General features: G+C 39.9%; 2 protein-coding genes across 3 annotated transcripts in view; one reads left to right on the forward strand and one right to left on the reverse strand.

The window, feature by feature from the left end:
- Positions 1 to 10454, forward strand: part of pde5ab (phosphodiesterase 5A, cGMP-specific, b) — a 28845-nt gene extending 18391 nt beyond the window's left edge. Inside the window, exons 13-22 of one of the 2 annotated variants that reach the window (XM_088347792.1) lie at positions 983 to 1129; positions 1192 to 1317; positions 1407 to 1501; positions 2754 to 2841; positions 2920 to 3020; positions 4208 to 4285; positions 4368 to 4431; positions 8023 to 8097; positions 8192 to 8275; positions 8549 to 10454. In XM_088347792.1, the coding sequence (XP_088203918.1) occupies positions 983 to 1129; positions 1192 to 1317; positions 1407 to 1501; positions 2754 to 2841; positions 2920 to 3020; positions 4208 to 4285; positions 4368 to 4431; positions 8023 to 8097; positions 8192 to 8275; positions 8549 to 8668 (978 nt within the window). In that variant the 3' untranslated portion in view covers positions 8669 to 10454. Of the gene's footprint in view, positions 1 to 982; positions 1130 to 1191; positions 1318 to 1406; positions 1502 to 2753; positions 2864 to 2919; positions 3021 to 4207; positions 4286 to 4367; positions 4432 to 8022; positions 8098 to 8191; positions 8276 to 8548 lie in introns of those variants that run through there. The other variant, XR_015852044.1, reaches the window with a different exon arrangement.
- Positions 10455 to 11341: 887 nt separating this feature from the next.
- mad2l1 (MAD2 mitotic arrest deficient-like 1 (yeast)) lies at positions 11342 to 21043 on the reverse strand. Its single transcript, XM_088347583.1, has 5 exons — positions 20857 to 21043; positions 19180 to 19326; positions 16332 to 16452; positions 11701 to 11804; positions 11342 to 11615 (listed from the first exon to the last, which is right to left on the reverse strand). The coding sequence occupies exons 1-5, from the start codon at positions 20918 to 20920 to the stop codon at positions 11443 to 11445; spliced, it is 609 nt and encodes a 202-aa protein (XP_088203709.1). The 5' UTR covers positions 20921 to 21043; the 3' UTR covers positions 11342 to 11442.
- Positions 21044 to 21172: the final 129 nt, after the last annotated feature.

Consider the following 21172-nt stretch of genomic DNA (forward strand, 5'->3'; position numbering starts at 1 on the left):
AGGTTCCCATGACATGAACTGTGCCGCACAAGCACTAACCACTGCGCCGCCGTGCTGCCCTCCCTATAACTCTTCTCTTTTAATTTTTTGGGGAGATTCCGATTGGCTTTTGGACCGTGCTTGAAAGAGGCCTTTTCTTACCTTCAGATAGGTGTGGTTGGAACAAAATTATAAGGGCTCTTTGAGCTCAGTTGGATATTGTCAACACATACCTAATAGAGAAAATATCGTACTTTCAACTTTTCAAGGACACCTCAAATGACGCACCCCACCATTAACAGAGAATGAATATAACCATTTACATATTTTTCACTGTTATATCCGCGAAGTACGAAGCGCGAAGTAGCAAGTGATTACAGTAATATATTTTTCATTTCCATGATGACAAGTGGGGCAATACTTCACTTGCCTCCCCTGACTGCATTTCACGGCTAAAATGTTTGCATATTGGTTAATTACAAGTCCATGTGTCCTCTGGGCTGGCATCGGCAGTTCCATCTGCGCAATCACTGCTCCTCTTTGACTTTGGCTTTAGCGACTTCAAGTTGTCGAATACCAAAACACTGAATAAATATAACTATTAACTCGTTTTCATGGTTAACGGGGACCAAATCCCCTGCGATATTTGTAATCGGCGAATTACGAAGCGCAAAGTTCCAAGTGATTACAGTTATATATTTTTAATTTCTATTATGACAGATGAGGCACTGCCTCACCAGTGGGTAGGCAGTGGCAGTTTCATCTGCTCAATCACTGAGCTTCCTGTACTTCGGCTTTAACGCCTTTGACATGTAGGACACAGACACACTGAATAACTATAACTATTAACTCTTCTTTTACGGTTCATTCGGACCAAATCGCTCGCAATATTTGGAATCTGCGAAGCACAAAGCAGAAGTAGCAAAGGATTACAGAAATATATGAGGCACTGCCCCACTTGGCTAATAATGGCTAATAACGAATCCATGTTATCCCTGGGCAGGCAGCGCCAGTTCCATCTGCGCAATCACTGCGCCTCCTAGACTTCGGATTTAGCGACTTTGAGTTGTCGGATACCGAAACCACGCTGGGTACAGTGCGCATGTTTGTCGACCTTGACCTAGTTCACAACTTCCACATGAAGCACACGGTAGGTGTCATAGTCAAAAACTACAATGCTGACAAACAATAACTGGTTCCTACACTCTTAAGAATTTATGCCACTGGATTCTAAGCGTGAAGAAGAACTACAGGAAAAATGTAGCCTATCATAACTGGAGACATGCTTTCAACACTTCCCAGTCTATGTTTGCACTGCTTAAATCAGGACGCCTGCAGGTTAGTTGGGTATTATGACTGACAAGGCAGTGTCAAGTCTTCTCCTGCAGCATGAGCAAGTCTAATAGCCTACTTACATTTCCTGACAGAATCGACTTATGGATTTAGAGGTTCTAGCCTTGATGATTGCGACTCTCTGCCATGACCTCGACCATCGAGGAGTCAACAACTTCTACATACAGAGGTAAGATAGTATTGGTTCCAGTAGACCCCCAGGATATGACATTATTCCGTTCTGAGGTGGAGATTTCAAAGTGGTATTACTGTATAGCAGGGATAGAAACCTATGGTAATTAGTGAAGCCTTCTAATCACAAATATTAAATTGTTAAAATAACAAAACTGTATATAATAAGTACTAATTAAAGGTAATATACATGCATATAATTAAATAACCTTGTAAAAAAAAAAGCTCTGGAGGTAGAGCGATCGTTTTAGGATTAAGGGATCCCAGTTCGAATCCCGGCTTGTCCGTGTTACATGCCGAAGTGTCCTTGGGTAAGACACTTAACCCCCAATACCCCCAATAAGCAGGTTAGCGCCTTACATGGCTGCACAGATCACGGCCGCTATTGGGAAATGTGAAGCACAATGTAAAGCGCTTTGGGAAGTCATTGACTTGAAAAGCGCTATATAAATGCAGATAATTTCATTTTCATTTCATATTAACTAAAAACTATTAATCGTTTTGGTCAATAGTTTTTCTGGCATTTGGAATACTGGTATTATTTGAACTTGTGTCGCTATATTATTATCTTTTTTTTCTTAGAAAATGTTAAAAAAAAAACTACAAAAAATCATATTTAAAATAAGCAGAAATTACCTGGGACCTTAGTGGGTCAGACAAGGGATGGATGTTCTAACTTCTGTTTTTTGTTTGTACTTATTTTAAGTGAAATGAGGAAATATTGTTGCAGATTTTTATTATGTGCAACATTTTTCGTTAATATGATACGTTAATGTTATTATGTTTCTTATTCTACATTTAGCATCACCGCAAGAACAAAAAAAATAGTGTTGTATCACTGAAATGCAAGTTACGTGCGAGGCACACAACATTCTGAACTAAATAATGAAAGAGAAAGACATTGTGGGAGGTAGTTCAGATAATAGCATATTGGTATATTTATGACACCATGAGGCAAACCAAGAGCAGACCAGCATTCTATATGACGTCGGCCAATAGCAGACAAGCATCTTAGTGACGTAATTCGTAATACGCAACATCACAAAGACAACGTTTTTAGGCATGCGAACATTTCATTGTTAGTGGCGTATAGAGAGAAACTGCCTTAAAGAAGAGCCAAAAAATATCTTATTTGGCATTATAGAGTAAAATAAATTGTAAGGCAGGAATGCCGTATCCCGGGGGTCCGCTATACTAAAATATCCATTTGTTATCTACTCGGTAACATTTCACCTGTGTTAAATTATTAGGAGTGAGCACCCACTGGCACAGCTTTACTGCCACTCCACAATGGAGCATCACCATTTCGACCAGTGCCTCATGATCCTCAACAGCCCAGTAATAGCACATGCACTGAATGGTAGCTTTTTTAATCCCTTTATGAAAGACACAAGAATCTAATTGTCTGTGTTTCAGGGAAACCAGATTCTGAGTGGCCTCTCCCTAGACGAGTACAAATGCACTCTAAAGATGATCGAGAGGGCTATTTTATCCACGGACCTGGCTCTGTATATTAAGTAAGTACAAATGCAAATACAAACGAAGTAGGGCTAAAACCCCGTGCACACTTCCCCCGCACGCCTAAAGCCGATTTTAGCGGTACTCTTATGTGTTTTCAGATCACGTCACCATTCAAAATGGCAACTACCACAGATAGAAAATGAAAATTAGCGTATATTTTCTACTGTGCCGCAGAAAAACACAAACGAGAGCTGCGTCATGTAAAATGTAGCGTCAGCCCTACATTTTCAGACGACAGTGTCAGGGCGCTTAAGCATACTGTGGAGAATAGCGTTAGATTGCAACACAGACTTGAGAAGTCATCTTTTTCTGTTGTTATTGCAGTGACGTGCAGTAAGGTTTGTGTCTGGTGAGGCAGTCAGATTTACAAATCAATGGAAATACATTGTATTCATCATTAAACAAAGGAGGTCTTTGTGCTGCTCCTTTTAAATAAATGCATCAATACATAAGTATTCCTTCATTATGGGAAAAAAAAATCATTCAGAAAAAAAATACTGGATGGCTTGACTTTACTTATTCTGATTTTGGGGGCTGAAGTGTCCAAATTAGAATATTTGGTTTCACTGTCTGCCACAAGGCAAGAGAATTGCGTGCCTCTGTGCATCTGCACAACAGCAATAAGTTATTGACTGTTTGTATTCATAATATTCACAATATAGTGTGAAAATTCAGACATTTCGAAAAAGGATATCCCAAGATCGTTAGGTTGAATGTGAAAGTAGTTTGAATAAATATACCCTTTGATATATTTTTAATTTTATATTTCCATGATAACAGGTGAGGCTCAGCCTCAACTGCCTCCCCTGACTGCACCTCACTGTGTCATTGGTGGCTGCCACGGTACCGGACTAAATTCGCTTGTCACCGTTCCTTGTGGATTAAAAGGAACTCCAGTGACCTGAAAATGACTCTGACTATTCTGACAGGGAACTTTAGTTTGCATTTCTCCATACTGTTTGATCCGGATGTATTAATATAAGGTAAAAAGGACTTTGCTATATTTGTAGGTCCCAACTTGTTTTCCTCCAAAAAGGAAAATGACGACCACCAGTGGCATAGCACGTCGTAGGCGCAAGAAACAGGGAATTCCTAATTTTTTAACACTTATGTGTCTTTATTACTTTCTGGCTTATTTCACAAATCAAACGATTGCTCATGAAATTGAGATGTCTGTCCACAGAAGACGCCAAGAGTTCTTTGAGCTCACAAGCAACAGACAGTTTGTCTGGGAGGCTGATCACCATCGAGATTTACTTAGGTGAGATGATTTCATCCAGCCGTGTAGCTTCATTGCTGTATACTCTGGATGTATTCTCAACAGTTCTGCACATCCCCCTCAGGTCAATGCTGATGACTGCATGTGATATATCAGCAATCACCAAGCCCTGGCCGGTGCAAAAGAGGGTAACCAAGATATTGTTTTGAAGAAATAGTTTCTGCTGTTGTTTCCGCCACAAGTGAACTGCACTTGTGCAGCCGTGATTCCTTACCCCCAATCCCACGTTGCTCGCGCAGCAACTAGCAGGTGTGCCTTTTGGACCGCCTAAAATGAAATGAACCGCGAAAGCCACAATCCACTATCCCTATTGCTGAGAGCAGAGACCAGAGTCGCGTATTTATTTTCCCAGTTCAAGCGGCTGTCGCCTTTGTGGCCTTCTTAAAATGAACAGCACTTTTAGGGTGTAATTAATTAGCTCCAATCATTTTAATGTTGCAAGTGGGGGCTCCGAGTACAAATTTGTGTCATTTGTGGCTGTATTTTTTTTTTTTATTTCCGCCTTGAATATACTGCGCTAGTGCAGCAGTAATCTTCAATCCCATATTCCTGCAAACTGGGACTGGCAGAAAGCACTTTTTTCCGCCAAGAATTCCGTTTTGGACAACCTCAAATGAAATGCACGGTTGCTGATTGATTATTGCTGAAGACAGGGACTGGCAAAAGGCCTTGTGATCCATTAACCCCAGTCTAAAATTGCTAATATTTTTTTGAGAGAGCAAGTTTATGTCATTTTATCCTCTTTTTGTCAAACGAACAGCACCCGTGTGGCTGCGATCCATCATCCCTGGCTGAGTATTGCTACCGGCGGGTGCCAGCAGAAGGCATTTTCGTCATATATGGGGATATAAGAGGGAATTTATTTGTAAAGGCTAGGCTAGAAGGTGGGGTTTGTTGTTTGAAGTGTCCTTAAAACTTTGAAAGTAGACAACTTTCCTTTTAAGTTCTCTGTGTTAACAATGCTCAACTGAGTTTAGAACCTTTATAATTTATTTTCCACTGCACCTGTCTGTTTTTATCTTACTTTTACCAACGCTGTTCCGGGACACGAAATATATTAGGTAGGAGGAAAAGGGGAAGAGGAGAGAAGGATGTAGAGTGACTTTATACTTCTCATCAGTTTTTTGGTCGTGTAGCAAAAAATGGTGTAATGTACAAAAAGGCCTGTATCCAAACGCCAACCCAAGTCCCCCAAAAGATCCAACAGTAAGAGTTTATTCAAGCGGGTCTAAAATATGCACCTACAATACTCATGATTGATCTGACTGAGGCTGCAATCATGACTTAAAGCCAGGAGATGGCGGCAGAGAGGACCACATTTTCAGATTCCAGACAGCACCTGTTGTGTTGAATATTGATAAATGTACATTTACAGTTTTATATACAATAATGAATGAAGAAAACTTTATTTCGAACATGAGAAAACAAAAAACACAAAGAATGTTAACGTAACATGTCTGAAAATGAGTAGGAAGAAGCATATGCTCATTTAATCCTACCCCTTTGACTTCCTTAATAATTGTGTTTTACAGCTAGCTCTCCTGTGTTTTTACATTGACCAAACCCTCACGAATATATATATTTTACACAGGTTCTGCGGATACAGTCACTTCATCATCATCACAACCACATCGCTATTTTCACAGTCATCAATTTATTTATTTTATATTCTCATACCGCGGGGGATTCTAATCCCAGTTAAGAGCAATTAAAGAGGGATCCTTGTAGTTGTCTTTTAAAATGTAATTATTTTTAACTATGAAAGTTTCTGGGGGTAGGGAGTCAAATTAAAATGCGTTCTTGCCCCTTATAAACAACTTATTTGGCCTCTAAGCCCTCCACCCTCTTACTTTGCTTGCAACAGGACAAATTTAGCCCTCGGTACATGCCTTATATCGTTGAACTCGATTCGATTCTTCCGTGCAGGGAAAAAAAGGGGTGGAAAAAAACAACTTGCATGAGGTGTCTTGCAGCTGTGTTCCAACTATTTTATCTCCCGGGTGATCTTTGTTAGACTACACCTAGTTAGGAATTGCATGACTGGTGGAAACAGCACTGAGGATGTCAAATGCAAGTGCCCGTACTTAAAAATACTTACTCCCGCAAAAGGTTTTTAGGGAGACCGGATTAATTGGACCTTTTTAGATTTCACTTTTTGTGGCTATTTTTGTCTTGTGTGCAAAGGATAACCAGAATTATTTGTCTATAATTTTCACAATTCTACAGTTATATTTTCCTGTTAGTACAGTAGGGATTTGTGTTTTTTCCTTGAAAAACGTTTGCATAGTTGGAAAAAAGAAATTAGGTTTATAGTGTAATACGACGCTACTTTACAAAGCCCCTTACAGGTTGGGAAGTAATCTGCATTCCATTATCTCGCTCACGGCTATATGCGATTGGGGGCTAGGGGAGTGCATTGTTGGGGGCCTGGGAGCTCGTTTTTGCTGCTCTGTCCACCAAAAATTGAAATCCAATTGTGCGGTCACGATCCTTTACCCCCAATCCCATATTGCTGCGAGCGGTGACTGGCAGAGTAACTTGTGTCAGTTCCCGTAAATGTATTTTCGCCTAAAATTAACTGCACTTGTGCGGCCACGATCTATTATCCCCAAGCCTATATTGCTGCAAAAGTAAATGGAAGGAGACCAAGAGGAAGGCCGCAATTGACGTGGATGGATGGTGTTATGAGTGCACTGCAGGAAAGAGGTCTAGATATAGTGGAAGCTAGAGCTCTTGTTGGTGACAGGAATGAGTGGAGAGGTGTTGTAAAAGGATAATGGGATGTTTAGACGTGTTCTAATGGATGGGCAGGGCACCTGTATGATGCAGCAGGGGTAAACCAGTGAAAGCTGTCGGACCCTGCTGTTGAATAGAAGAGTGTGTTGTGTCATCCTGACCCGAGTGACATGGCCACTTTCTTGTGTCCGTTTCATCTGGAGGGACGAAACCATGGCCAACTTGGGTGCCGAGGTGCTTAACTTGTTTGGGTGTTTGGGCATTTGGGTTTGCCATGTGTGTGTTTTTTGCTACCTTTTCCCTTTTTTTATTTGTTTTTGTATGTGTTTGTCTTGCTGTCGGTCACCCCTCTCGAGGGATATGACCAGGGTAGATAGATAGATGGATAGAATATTTTGCTGCTAGTGGGGACTGGCAGATCAACACTTGTCAGTCTTGGCAGTTCGTTTTTGTCTTGAATATATTTTCGCCTAAAATGAAGTACACTTGTGCGTCCGTCATGCATTATCCCCAATCCCAGATCGCTACGACCGGGGACCGTCAGAAGGCACTTTAGTCGGGAGGCGTGTCGTTCTAGCCGGCCTGAAATTAAATGGACGTTTATAGACGCAATTCATTATCCCAGGTTGACTGTAATTGATAGTTAGGGTTGTGGGAGCAAATTTGTGTCACGCGGGGCAGCTTTCTTCCGTTCTTTTCCCCCTAAAATGAACTGCGCCCATGCGTCCCACGATCCATTACCCCCCAGATGGCAGAGAAGAACGCACCATGTTAATGGGTTAGTTTGCAAATTTATGCGTATCGTGAAGGGTTCTCATCCCCATTAACCCAATAAATAAGGGATTAAAGTATTTAAATTTGTGAAATAAAAATGGTTATCCCAGCAGTTTTTTATTATATTAAGTGATAATAAACAATAATAATAACTGTTTCCCTACATTTTATCCTTAAAATTAATGTCTGCACCCTGTATTTCCTCACAGATTGCAGAGCTGGTAGCAACAGAGTTCTTTGAACAAGGGGACAAAGAGAGACTAGAACTCAACATCGAGCCCAGTGTAAGAGAACAACCCCTGAATTTAGGAATTGTGTTATATGGGTAATATTGTTATTACTACACACATCGCTGAAATCTTATATCCACTCTCCTAGGACTTGATGAATCGGGAGAAACGAGATAAGATTCCAAGCATGCAGGTTTCCTTTATTGATGCTATCTGCACGCAGTTATACGAGGTAAATGTTTGAAATAAAAAGTGTGAGACCGATATATTTTGGATTGTTTAGAATAATCTGTATTGTCATAGATAAGAACGTAGTGGACATTGTTTACAATGACAACAAAAAGCATTTAAACATTTTATGTGAAAATTTGCATTAAAAACATGTATTTGCTGATGGTGGGGCTAGCTAAATGGTTTGGCCCAAAAAAACATTAAACTGATTGTCAACCCTACATACATTTTAGTGCAACGGCTCGGATACTGACTTTTACTTTTCAAATCGCAGACCTTGGCGAACATGTTTGACAATTGTTCTCCTATGCTGGAGGGATGCCGGACAAACCGTCAGCATTGGAAGTCCTTGGCGGAAGAGTACGAAAAAGGCTTGGTCAACAGTTTGTTGTGATGGTGAACAAAAATGATGATGATGATGGCTTTTTTTCCCCCCAATCTCACTTCATTTTTAGTTTTCCCACCCATACATATTTTCAATGACAATTGTGTGGGTGTGTTCATGTCAGTCTAGTCTTTAGCAAATAGCATATTTTTAACAGAGCTATCATGGACACGAGCCTACTGAACTGGTAAAAGCTAAAATTAACAATGCTGCTACCAATTGCAGACAATATGTAACTGAGCAATATATTGGGGAAAACACCATTGGCAGTTTATCACTAAGTTGACATGTGTAATCAAAGAATTACCGAATGCCTTTTTGCAATATTTGGCCCATCATAGCAGCACAGTTCACAAATTTAAATTGTGAAATAGAATAATCGCTCACTACTTTGCGGCCTCAGTGCATCACTGGTTTAAAAACATTATCCAATCCATTATCCTTGATCGCATATTGCTACTAGCATGGCCGCCAAAGGGTATATTTAATAGGCCTGGTGGTTTTTTTTCCAGTTCTGTTTACCAGAATGTGAATTTCACTTGTGCGGCCGTGATCTATTATCCCCAATGACAGACTGCTGCGAGTGGGAAGCAGCAGAGCTCACTTGTGTCAGATATGGCTGCTTCTCTTTTTAGCTGTTATGGTTCTTCAGCCTGAAATGAACTGCACTCGTGCAGGCAAGATCCATTATCCCCAAATCCCAACTTTCAGTAAGTGGAGACCGGCAGAAGGCACTTTTTGACTCCAGAGGCGTTACATTCCACCATGCCTAAAATATGATGCAGTTCCATCCTCGGTCGAATATTGCCGAGAGTAGGGGCTAGCAGAGAACATTTCTTTTCAGTTTGGGGCCCCTGAAGGAAGCTGGTGTTACCCAACTCAAATGAGCTGCAATACATTATCCCCAGTCCACTATTGCTGAGAGCGGAGGCAGAAAGAGCAGATGAGTCATGCAAGGCAACTCTTTTTTACGTTCTTTTCAAATAAAAATGAACACCACCTGTGTGCCCGCAATATGTTATCCCTGGTCGACTACTGCTGCGAGCGGGGTCCTCATTGTCCGCAATAAACAAGGGGATTATAGTATAGCAATTTATCTGTTAGTAGCCGAAATAGTCAACTTAATTGTCATACATAGCGATTGTTGTGCTGCGAGAAAGAAACCATTTGATTACTGAGTACATATTATGGATGATGGAAAGCGGTTACTTCAGCCATAGTCTGTCATAATGATAGACTAGCTAGGATAACCATTCTCGTGGGAAAGTTTTTGTGCAGTGCTTTTCACAAAGATTAGTCATTGGTCACTACTGTCTTTTTTTGTTTATTTTATATTGGTCACTGTTGAATTTACAGTAAGAAGCTATTTATTATTTTGCACAGAGTGGCTTTGGACTCATCACAATTGTATGTGGGAAAGAAATAACATTTTATGATGCGGATTACAGTATATCTAAAAACTGCTGTCGTGTCACTCTCACAAGTAGTCAGCCTTGCATATTTATTTAATATATTTATTAGTGTATTTTAAATTATGATTTTTAAGCACTTTTTAGAGGAGAATTTTACCTAGTATGTTTCATACTAACGGTACTTAAATATTTTTCTTCACACTGCCTTGTCAAAAAAAAACAAAAAATTTAAAAAAAAATCACAAATGCATTTTTTTAAATGTACATTGACTTATACATGGATACAAAAGTCTGAATTTTGTAATCAGTTATGATGATATGGACTTACATGTAAATCTCCAACAAACTTTGCCCAATGAAATAAACTTTGTTGAACATTGTAATGATTCTTCTGTGTCTTTTTTTCTGGGCCAAATTCCAGCAACTTAAGGACTTTCAAAGCGAATTTTCCAAATTATCCAGTACTGTACCATTAAAAGAAGCAATCCAGTGTGTACCATGTGTTTTGCAGACGTACAAATATATCTGCAACTTACATATTCAATTTTTAATCTTGCATGTGCATTTATCAAGACAAGACTTTAGTAGATTGTGAATATATTTGTTCTTGAGACAGACCTCTTCCCATATAGGTGCTGTGTAAAAAGGACTACTATGTAATATGTATTTTCAGTTCCTCCCATTATATTTTACCACTAGGAAACAGTACCTTAATTTTTTCAGGGCTCATTAATAAATGTCCATAATTGATACGTAATCATTTCAAGCATTTACAACACTTATCAATCTGAAAACAGCATTTAAATTAAAACACTTTCAAAGATTTCAAGCACACGTACTAACCCTGTTTTTTGCCTACACCTCTGAAAAGTTATTTCCAGTATTGGGGTTGGCAACAAGGTACGTTGGACCCCCCCCAAAAACAAATTTGGAGCTTCAAAAGATCAAAAGCTTTGTATAAACCTTATAAGGAAGGCAACACATACTGTACATATATATATATATATATTTATTCATTGGAAAATGTTAATGCTGTATTTGTCTTCCTACAAAAAACATGTAATTTTCCGTGATCACACATTTTTGAAAAAGCACCAGGGAACCACTAGGAAGGGCCAAAGAGTAGCATGAAGCTAGAGTAGCATGAAGCTCCAGAGCCGCTTGTTGCTGACCCCCGCAGTAGTTCATTAAAAAAAGAACAGAGAAATACATGTAGAACTGAGGCTTACCTTTGTGATTGCTTTACAGATTCTCAAAAAGTCCAAGGTCGTTTTGGATGTACAAATTTTGATTTATTGTAAAGCTATACAAGATATATGAAGAAAAAAATGCTATACATGTTTCTTGATGCCCATCCAAGGCTTGGAATGTTTAAAGTGGACACGTCTTCTTGTAAGTGACCATGCTGCACACCTTGTGGATGCTCGTTGTAAAGGAGCGCAGGCGCACCTCTTCCGGTTGGATGATGCAATGGGGGCTAGACTCTTCCCACTTTTCGGGAATGGCTAGGTCTTTGTCGGTGTAGATCAAGATGTTGAAGCCGCCTGAACGTAAGAAAAAGAAAAGACATCAGGAAACGCTGGCAGTAAAATAAAGTCTTGTCCTAACTGGATGGACGAATAGTCTTACACGGCGTTTCCAGCAGGGGCAGAAAGGTCACGGAGGCGGTGATCTGTCGCAGAACCGAGCGGATCTCTCCCTGGATCATTTGAATGGGCTTTTCTCGAGGGACGCTAATGAACAGATGCGTACTTGCATTATAGTGAGCAATGAGCATCATATACCAGTATTTGAGATATGGGTATCTATGTCAAGATCAAGGCCCGCGGGCCACATCCGGCCTGCCAGAAGGTTTTCTACAGCCACTGAGACGATCTTGAGACATTAATGTATGAGGTGATTTTTGGATAATAGATTTTCGTACTTCATTTGATTATATTTCAATCCAATCATCACTAAGATAATATTTAAGTTGATTGAATGATGGAAATTACCATTATTTTTTCAGTTGTGGAAGTCAACTCAACCCTCTTTTGCTAAATTAGGCCACCAACATCTATCATTAATCTTTATAATTTAAAAAAAAAATGGAAAATTAAAAACGCAGCATGGCGGCGCAGTGGTTAGTGCGTGTGCGGCACAGTTCTGAGGTCATGATATCAAACCTCCTGTGCGGAGTTTGCATGTTCTCCCCGTGCTTGCGTGAGTTTCCGCCCACATTCTAAAAACATGCATGTCAGGTTAATTGGCCGGTCCAAATTGTTCATAGGTGTGAATGAGCGAGTGAATGGTTGTCTGTCTCTGTGTGCCCTGCAACTGGCTGGCAACCAGTTCAGGGTGTCCCCTGCCCACTGCCCGAAAATAGCTGGGATAGGCTCAAGCACCCCCGCGACCCTACTGAGGATAAGCTGTGCAGATAATGGATGGATAATTGAAAATGCAAGTTCGCAAAGCACCACAAAAATAATAACTTAACGATGGGGTGCATTGTTTCAGGTGTTCTAAAACGTTGACAGTAGAATATTTGCACTTTTAAGTATGAACTCACAATGTCCTACCAAGTTCGAAGAGCCCTCATAATATATTTTCCAACAGCGCTGATCAGCTTTTATCTTACTTTTAGCAAAGTGTTCGGGCCACGGAGACATTAGGTAAAAGGAAATGGGAAAGGAGGGCGGATTGGGATAGTGACAGTCAACGTTACCTCTAAGCTGTGAGCGTGCGCAATCGCGCACTGCCCGCACATTCTCAGCGCACAAGAAAATCTATCCAGCGCAATGTTCCCTTTAAGCTGCTAAGAGCTTTTCCGCGCACAAGAAAATCTAGCCAGCTCACAAAAATCAGGGCTCGAAATTGCTAATTAAGAAGGGAATTAAGTCAAAGTTACAGTGCATGGTAAAAATACAAGGGTTCCCCTGACGTTGTGTTCTAAATGCGGTATTTGGATGTCAAGGTCGGAGTAGAACGAAGTTGAGTAAAGTTTTTCAAGAACCGGCTTCTTCGGCCTTAGCTCACTAAAAGGAACCGGCTCTTTCGGGTCCTAAACGGCTCTTCAGGTTGTTTTTGCTTCTTTCATCCCTATATGACCAAATATTATGTAGAATTAGGCACAAAATGACTTAAAGGAAGGGAGAATAGAACAAAAAAAAAATACCAAAATGAAGAAGTAGTGAAAAGCTGAGAAAAAAAGAAAAGGAAGAAAAAAAAGGAAATATTCAGAAAAAAAAGCCAGAAAAAAGAAAAGAAAAAAACAAAGGAAAAACGTAAATAGAGAACAAAAAGAAAAAAGTAACAGCTAGGAAAAATAAACACAATGAGATTTTTTTAAAGGAATTTAAAAAATTTAGGGGAAAAAATAATAATAAACAGAAAAAGTTTGTGTTGCATTCAAATAATTTCCAATTATACCAAGTCAATCTTGTAGCCAACATTGTACTTCCACTAAAACATGTAATTAAATACAGTTGTGTATCGTGCAACCGACTAAATAAGCCCCCCAAAATGTTAATATTATGCGAAAAAAGATGCCAGGAAAAAGAAGAAATGGAAATCTTGTGAAAGAATTGTAAAAACAAATGACGTTTGTAGGCCCTGCAACCTTTGCAACCGTACATTAGTCAATTCATTCAAAAGTGAAAAATAATTTCGCATTGCCGGAAACTCAGCAAAATGAAACGTGATGTCAAGTTTTGGACATGTTTGATAATGAATTAGTTGCCACATTTGGGATGGCTGTTGCTCACTGTTGTTTCAAGCGTTGCTCACCGACTTTGTGTGAACGCTCAGACCGTGGAAAATTAGAGGGAACATTGGTGACAATGCACGTCAACAACATTTTTTGTTATTGTAGCATGAAAATGGTGAAAGTAAGATTAGGTCTGATTCAAGTACAGTCCAAACGCTAACCCAAACCCCCAAAAAGATTAAATTTAGTTGAAGGCTGCAATTATGAAACAAGCCAGAAAATGGTGTCAGCGAGTAAAAAAAGTAGTGAGAACATATTTAGCTTTACCGGTTAGCCCTTTAGCTTAGGTATCTGTAGTCATTGCTCTAAGGGGCGCTAGCTGCGACAATTAGCTTTTCTTAAGCAGCTGACATTGCAGATGATGTAACTTGCTTGTTAGCATTCGCAACTAGTATTAACAACTAGCATTGGCATCTAACGTTGCCTAATTAAAACATTGGAAAATTTAAAGCACTGCAAAGAAATAGTACTTTTATTCTAGTCATGCATATTTTTTTCTTTGATTTCGGACTACATGTCGTCAGCCTGTCCCAAGCACCTATTTAGTTTTAGGCGTAAGATGTTAGCTTCCGTATTTTTTGCATTGTTTTAGAGGTCAGCAGCCTCTCCCTCTTTCTCAACATTTTATCCGTCCTTTTGCCTTTGATACCCCTGATAATATTGTTCATGTTTCTGGATTTACTATTTTTTTTATGATAACGTTGCTAAACATACCTACTTTTAACATTGTTTATTTTGTTCTTTAAATGTTTGTACAGCGTGTTAGTGTACTTTTTTCAGCCATGAGAAATACACCATGAAAGCAAAAACAATACAATTGGCATTGGTCTGACAGTATCTTATTGCATATCAGTATTAATCAACTGCTTTATTCAAATCAAAATTTGTCATCATCTCGTTGCATTCCTTTGCCAAGTAAATAATTTGAAGTGAGACGGTTTCCTCAAAAGATTAAAGTAAATGTATGCTGCCCTCTTGTGGAAACTTGAAACTTGTTTGGTGCCAGTCTTGTCCCTAGTGTCCCTCTTTTTGCCCCCTCTTCCATAAAAAAAAAAAAAAAAAAGTTTTTCACAAAGCATGAATGTAATTTTATTCATGTTATGTTAATTGGCCGATCCAAATTGTCCCTGGGTGTGAATGAGTGAGTTGTCTGTCACTGTGTGCCCTGTGATTGGCTGGCAACCAGTTCAGGGTGTCCCCTGCCCACTTCCTGAAGATAGCTGGGATGGGCTCCAGCTACCCTGCGACCCTACTGAGGATAAGCGATGCAGATGATGGATGGATAGATGGATGTCCTGCATTTGGAATTAATTTTCTTTTCTATTCATTCTATTTCTAAAGCGATTCATCAAATTCCATGGGAAAATAATGCATGTTAAGGGTCATTTATTTTCATGGATATCAACATTGTGAAACATTAGAGGGTGGAACATGTAATAGACATAAGAGAAAAAAGATAAAAAGACAATCAAGATAAATAGGCATATTTTATATTTATATATATATATATATATATACATCCATTATCTGCATCGCTTATCCTCAGTAGGGTCGCGGGGGTGCTGGAGCCAATCCCAGCTATCTTCGGGAAGTGGGCAGGGGACACCATGAACTGGTTGCCAGCCAGTCGCAGGGCACACAGGGACAGGCAATTTGCTCGCTCATTCACACCTAGGGACAATTTAGACCAGTCAATTAACCTGAAATGCATGTTTTTGGAATGTGGGAGGGAACCCGGAGTGCCCGGAGGAAACCTACGCAAGCACCGGGAGAACATGCAAACTGCACACAGGAGGTTCGATCTCATGACCTCAGACCTGTGCCGCACATGTGCTAACCACTGCGCCGCCGTGCTGCCTATATACTATTAATTAATGCATATTGTGTAATTTAGTGGGCATAATACTAATAATAAATAAACAATAGGGGGGATAACACTATATAATTGTAATATAAATATTAATAGATAAAATAAATACTTTTTACTTGAAGATTTTGAGAGCCAAATTAATGGTCTTTCCACAAGGGAATAGAAGAATTAAATAACACTTGCATGAAAAAATATATTTTTTCCAAATGCATTGCCGAGGTATTTCATTGAGAAAATCAGTCTTTTTTTTTATTCGGTCCAAAAAAGCTGTGAAAAATGTAAGATAAGAGCAGATCGGCAGGGTGGAGAAATATTATACTGTTGGGTATTGTTGACACATACTTTATAAAGGAAATAATCTACTTTGAACTTTTTAAGGACACTTCAAACGACGCACCTCATATTTGATCTTACGTGGCCCACCACTCAAAACGTTAACCCACCCCTGGTCTAAAAGATGACTACTGGCAAGTTCATTCACATGTACTGTAATGTAATGTAAAAGATAAATTCATCAAATAGTACCGGTTGAAACTTAATAGCACCACAGATAAAATCACATCTTATGTATCCATTTACAAAACATATCTCATCATTTTCAATTTAATAGTGGGTTCATAGTCAATTGAAAATAGTAGTACGCACCTGTTCTCCATTGCCGACTTGTCACACTCGATGTCAAACTGCCAGCGCTCTAAAACCTCGTCAGTTTCCAGGCATGTGACCACCAATACTAGCTTTTGCACCGTGCAGTTGAGCAGCCACTCTACGCCAACAAACATGGGCATTTGTTAGGATTTAATGAGATTTGGTAACCAACATTTTTAGTGCCTTTTTAACTTCCGTCCTGAAATGAAATGATCTGCATTTATATAGCGCTTTTCAAGTCAATTACTTCCCAAAGCACTTTACAGTGTGCTTCACATTTCCCAATGGCGGCCGTGCAGCCATGTAAGGCGCTAACCTGCTTATTGGGGGCATTAGGGGTTCAGTGTCTTGCCCAAGGACACTTTGACATGTAACACGGAGGAGCCGGGATTCGAACCTGCGATCTCATGATCCCCCAGACGAGCGCTCTACCTCCTGAGCTACTGCCGTCCTCTTTTGACCTTTAAAATTGCCAATTGAGACAGCACCTTTAACAAAAAACTTGACAGCTCCTTTTAGTAAATAGTCATTAACTGTCTAAGAGAGTGACCAAAGTTTTTTTAACATTTACATTTTCTATGGGGCAATGAGGAATTACTTGCAGGTGCAATCATCATGTGATCAGATGCAATCACCTATTCACAAAAGGAAATGTAATTAACATCCAGCCATAAATAACCGTGATTTTTAGCCCAGTAACACACCACACACACAAACACACGACTACAAATTGAAAGGAATATAAAATTGACATTATCTAGCTATCTATCCTGGTCATATCACTTAAGAGGGGTGACCGACAGCAAGAAAAAAACATACACAAAAACAAAGAATATAAAAAAAAGGAAAAGCAAAAAATACACATAAATTTATTTTATTGACCATGGCCAACCCAAATGCCCAAACAAGTTAAGCACCTTGGCACCCAAGTTAGTAATGATTTCATCACTCCAAATGAAACGTTGCAAAGGAAAGCGGCCATGTCACTCGCATCAGGGTGACACAACACACCCTTCTGTTCAACAGCACTGGTTTACCCCTGCCGCATCATACATACTCGTGTCCATCCCTTAGAACGCATCCAAACATCCCACTATCCTTTCACAACACCTCTCCACTCATTCCTATAACCAACTATAAAGGGATCAATTAGTGTCAGTTAATTTGATATTAGCTTAATTTTTCAACTCGTTAATTACCTCAATTTCACTTTATGAGGATATGTGATGAGCCTTGAATCCCTTTAAACCATCGCTCGGGTGAAAAATCACAACAAGGAAATTCCAACTCTCATCCCGTGTAAACAAAATACAATTGATCCCAGGCAAAGGTTGAAAGGCTTGAGCTAGACTTCCCCCATGGGTAACAAAGCTAAAGGCAATAGGACAGTGCATTTTTCAATTGTGGCATCCCTTTATTGCTTAATTTGTAAAAGATTTGCAGTCAGCCTATGTAACACCGTTTTAGAATAAGAATGATGGCAAGCCAACAGTCTTTGCATTTGTGAATTTTTACAGCCATTGTCCTTATCTCACTCATTGCCAGATTATTTTGTAAAAAAAAAAAAAAAAAAACCTTCGAGAGAACTACTCATCATTTTTAGATGGAAGGGAAACCTTAGTTCCACATACACACCCAAGTGCAACTAAAAATGACAATAGAGCACTTAGTGCAATGTTTCCCAATCCATTGAAAAAAAAAAACTAGCGGGCTGCCAGGGTCTCATTGGTCCCTGCCAGGGTCTCAAAATTGGATCAAATTTGTTTTTTAAAACTTTTGGTTAATTGGTTGATGGGTGTTACGAGTGTATTTGTTTGCTGAGCAGAGTTGTGTTTTTTTGGGGGGGCTGCCGCAGCAGCACATTGAGCGCAGGAACCGTTCAAGAGAGATTGCAAAACGAGGGACGAAAAGGCAATTTTAAAAACTAAGTCAGCTCAGCGGCACTCTCCCAGAACCCGACTGTACTGTTCACCCACAGGCGTGTCATAAAATTCTATGGGTAAAAACTACGGCGTTTGGGAAATATCAAAAGTTATTTTTCAGGTGGAATGTCATATACTATGTTAACATGGGGCATTACTCCGAAAAACGGAATATTGGCTTTCCGAAGCAACATGAATTTTTGAAATGCCAAGAGACAAATGAATAACCCTGTATATATGCTGTTTGGGATTTATGTGCTTGGAAGGGGGGGAAACGTGATAGACATCTTGTGCATTTAACTTTTGACAATAAGTAGCAGATTATTTAATGAATGATACTCACCACATTTAAGTACCGTGATTGTTACCTCCCCACTCCAAAAGTGAACTCCATTGCTCTGTCTCGTGTTTTTACAGGTCTTTCTTGTACGTGGTGAGCAAAAATAAGAGACTTACACTATTTATGGATAAATACAACTGTGGAGTGCACTGGAAATCAATTAATACACCAGTAGCATTTTCACCTTGGGGCAGATAATAATATGGAAATGTCTCTGATAAATCACAAGAAGTTTTTAACTGAGTGAGCCAGAGTTTGAGTGCATCATTTGTCTCAGTTCTACAAGTAGCACCTACTATGGGGCATTAAAATATCGCAGATGAGGGAAACTGGGTGTACACACAATCGGATTATCCGAATGTGATTATACATTAATATAGAAGATGAAAAGACTAAACCCAACCATTGTAATCAGAATCTCAGCGAAACTATGACATTAATAAGATGACTGTGCACGCTAACATGGCTATACATCATTGGAATGCTGACAAGAGTCCATAACCAATTGAATTGTTGCCACTATGGATGCCAAGCAACACTACACACTTGAAATCAGAAAATACATTCCATTCCGTCTACTAACCTTTGAGCTGTGACACAACACTTTCGAGATAGGTCTTTAGTTCGGGATCCGACGTGACTTGGAGGCTCATGTCATACTGACTGACTCTGGTGAACTTCTCGGCAGGATAAATGCCGCGCTGGTACAATATGCTGTTGATGCCATAAGCTATGGAATAAGCAAAATACATACATAGAAAAGTCATGATGTGGTATGCTGGGAGAACAATAGGAGACAGAAAAAGATTCAGGGAGTCATCAACACAGCCAAGCAAATCTTGACTAGTCTGAAAGGCAATACCAGCTTGCGATACCGCAGCAGGGCAGACAACATAAGAAAATACTAATCTAGTCACCACCTCTTTTACCTTCAGCCTCCTGGTAGGCCCTACAAGATCCATTAAAATAAAGACTAACTGGCTCATAGACCGTTTCTTCCCAAGGCCTTCACCCCCTAAACAAGTGCACAACCCAGTGAAAAAAATACATCTTGCTTAATTATTATTTATTAACTTATTTGAGAATTTTGTTGCTGCTAAATGCTGTTGCACGAGATTCATTGCACTCGAGTTACGATGCACTCACAACTTTGGCCACCCAATAAGAAATAATAAATATGTTAGCTTGTTTACCCACACTTTATTTTTTATGGTATTTTTCTTTTCTAAGTATTTCCTATGCGTTTATCCAGGAGCACAAAGTTTAATTTTGATTTAAACCATCTTTACATAGTTATTATTAACATCAATAAAGACAATTGTTATTCATTAGAAAACGTATCATCCCTCATAGATAAGCCGTGATGCTAGTTCAGAACTTGCAATGCATCCATCCATTGTCTTCCGCTTATCCGGGGGCAGCAGCCTTAAAAGGGAAGCCCAGACGGGATCCCGAGGCGTTCCCAGGCCAGCCCAGAGACATAGTCTCTTCAGCGTGTCCTGGGTCATCCCCCGGGCCTCCTGCCAGTGGGACATGCCCTGAACACCTCTCGAGGGAGGCGTCTAGGAACCATCGAGGCACCTCAACTGGCTCCTCTCAATGCGGAGGATCAGTGGCTCTGCTCAGAGTCCCTCCCGGATGACTGAGCTTCTCACCTTATCTCTAAGGGAGAACCCAGACACCCGGCGGAGGAAACTCATTTCAGCCACTTGTATCCGGGATCGTGATCTTTCGGTCATAACCCACAGTTCATGACCATATGTGAGAGTAGGTACGTAGATCGAGAGCTTTGCCTTTCGGCTCAGCTCCCTCTTCACCACGACGGACACGTACAGGGTCCGAATCACGGCAGACGCTGCACCGACCAGTCTGTCGATCTCCCGTTCCAACTTGCAATGTATCCTTCATTAAAACCTGGTTCTTATTCAACAAATTCAAAATAACTAGACCTAGTTGCATATGAATAAAAGAGTGACCTACAACCCCGAGATACGAATGTCAAAGCTTCGACAATACGTTTCGGAAAAAAGAAAAAACGAGACTCGTTGCCGAAGGCCAGGGCCTGCTACGTCAAATAACTGCAAGCAGGACATAACGTAGTATTATCTTCGGTTTTGCATGGGAAACTGTAATTATAAAACGGATGGGAAGGTTTGAAAGGATCAGCCATTGTTAGAGTCGGTTAGGTTATCCTCGAGAGTAAAAAAACTTAGTAGCATGCGTGTTTAAAAAAACAATGCTACGACGGATAAATACATACAAAAGAAGTCAGCCACAAGCTCCGCGCTTCCCTTGAGGGTAATTCCTTTTAAGGTGCTTGTCATTTTAGTAGCTTGTTGTCTTTTAAAAAAATCTTTTCAAAAGATGTCTGCAGTATTTTCCTTTTTTGTAGAATGTTGCCCGCGGTTTGGTTTGAAAACAGTTGGCCCTACTGCGCATGCGCGAGATGTTTTTTTTTTTACTTCCCCTTGTAATATTGCCCCTGTACAGCTCTGAGGGTGTACTAGCGCCATCTATGTTGTTGTTTGTCCCTGTTTTTTTTTCATTCGTTTTTTTTTTCACTTATTGACGTTCGT

Source organism: Urocampus carinirostris, chromosome 11 (assembly GCF_059441175.1).
Source record: "Urocampus carinirostris isolate Australia breed hairy pipefish chromosome 11, RoL_Ucar_1.0, whole genome shotgun sequence".
Taxonomy (NCBI): domain Eukaryota; kingdom Metazoa; phylum Chordata; class Actinopteri; order Syngnathiformes; family Syngnathidae; genus Urocampus; species Urocampus carinirostris.

Coding starts and splice junctions, on each gene's coding strand:
- mad2l1 (XM_088347583.1), bottom strand. CDS start 20,920: ATGACAAGCACCTTAAAAGGAATTACCCTCAAGGGAAGCGCGGAGCTT. Junction 16,453..19,179: donor TGTTGTGTCACAGCTCAAAG/GTTAGTAGACGG, acceptor TTGTTGGCGTAG/AGTGGCTGCTCAACTGCACG. Junction 11,616..11,700: donor GCCCCTGCTGGAAACGCCGT/GTAAGACTATTC, acceptor TCTTACGTTCAG/GCGGCTTCAACATCTTGATC.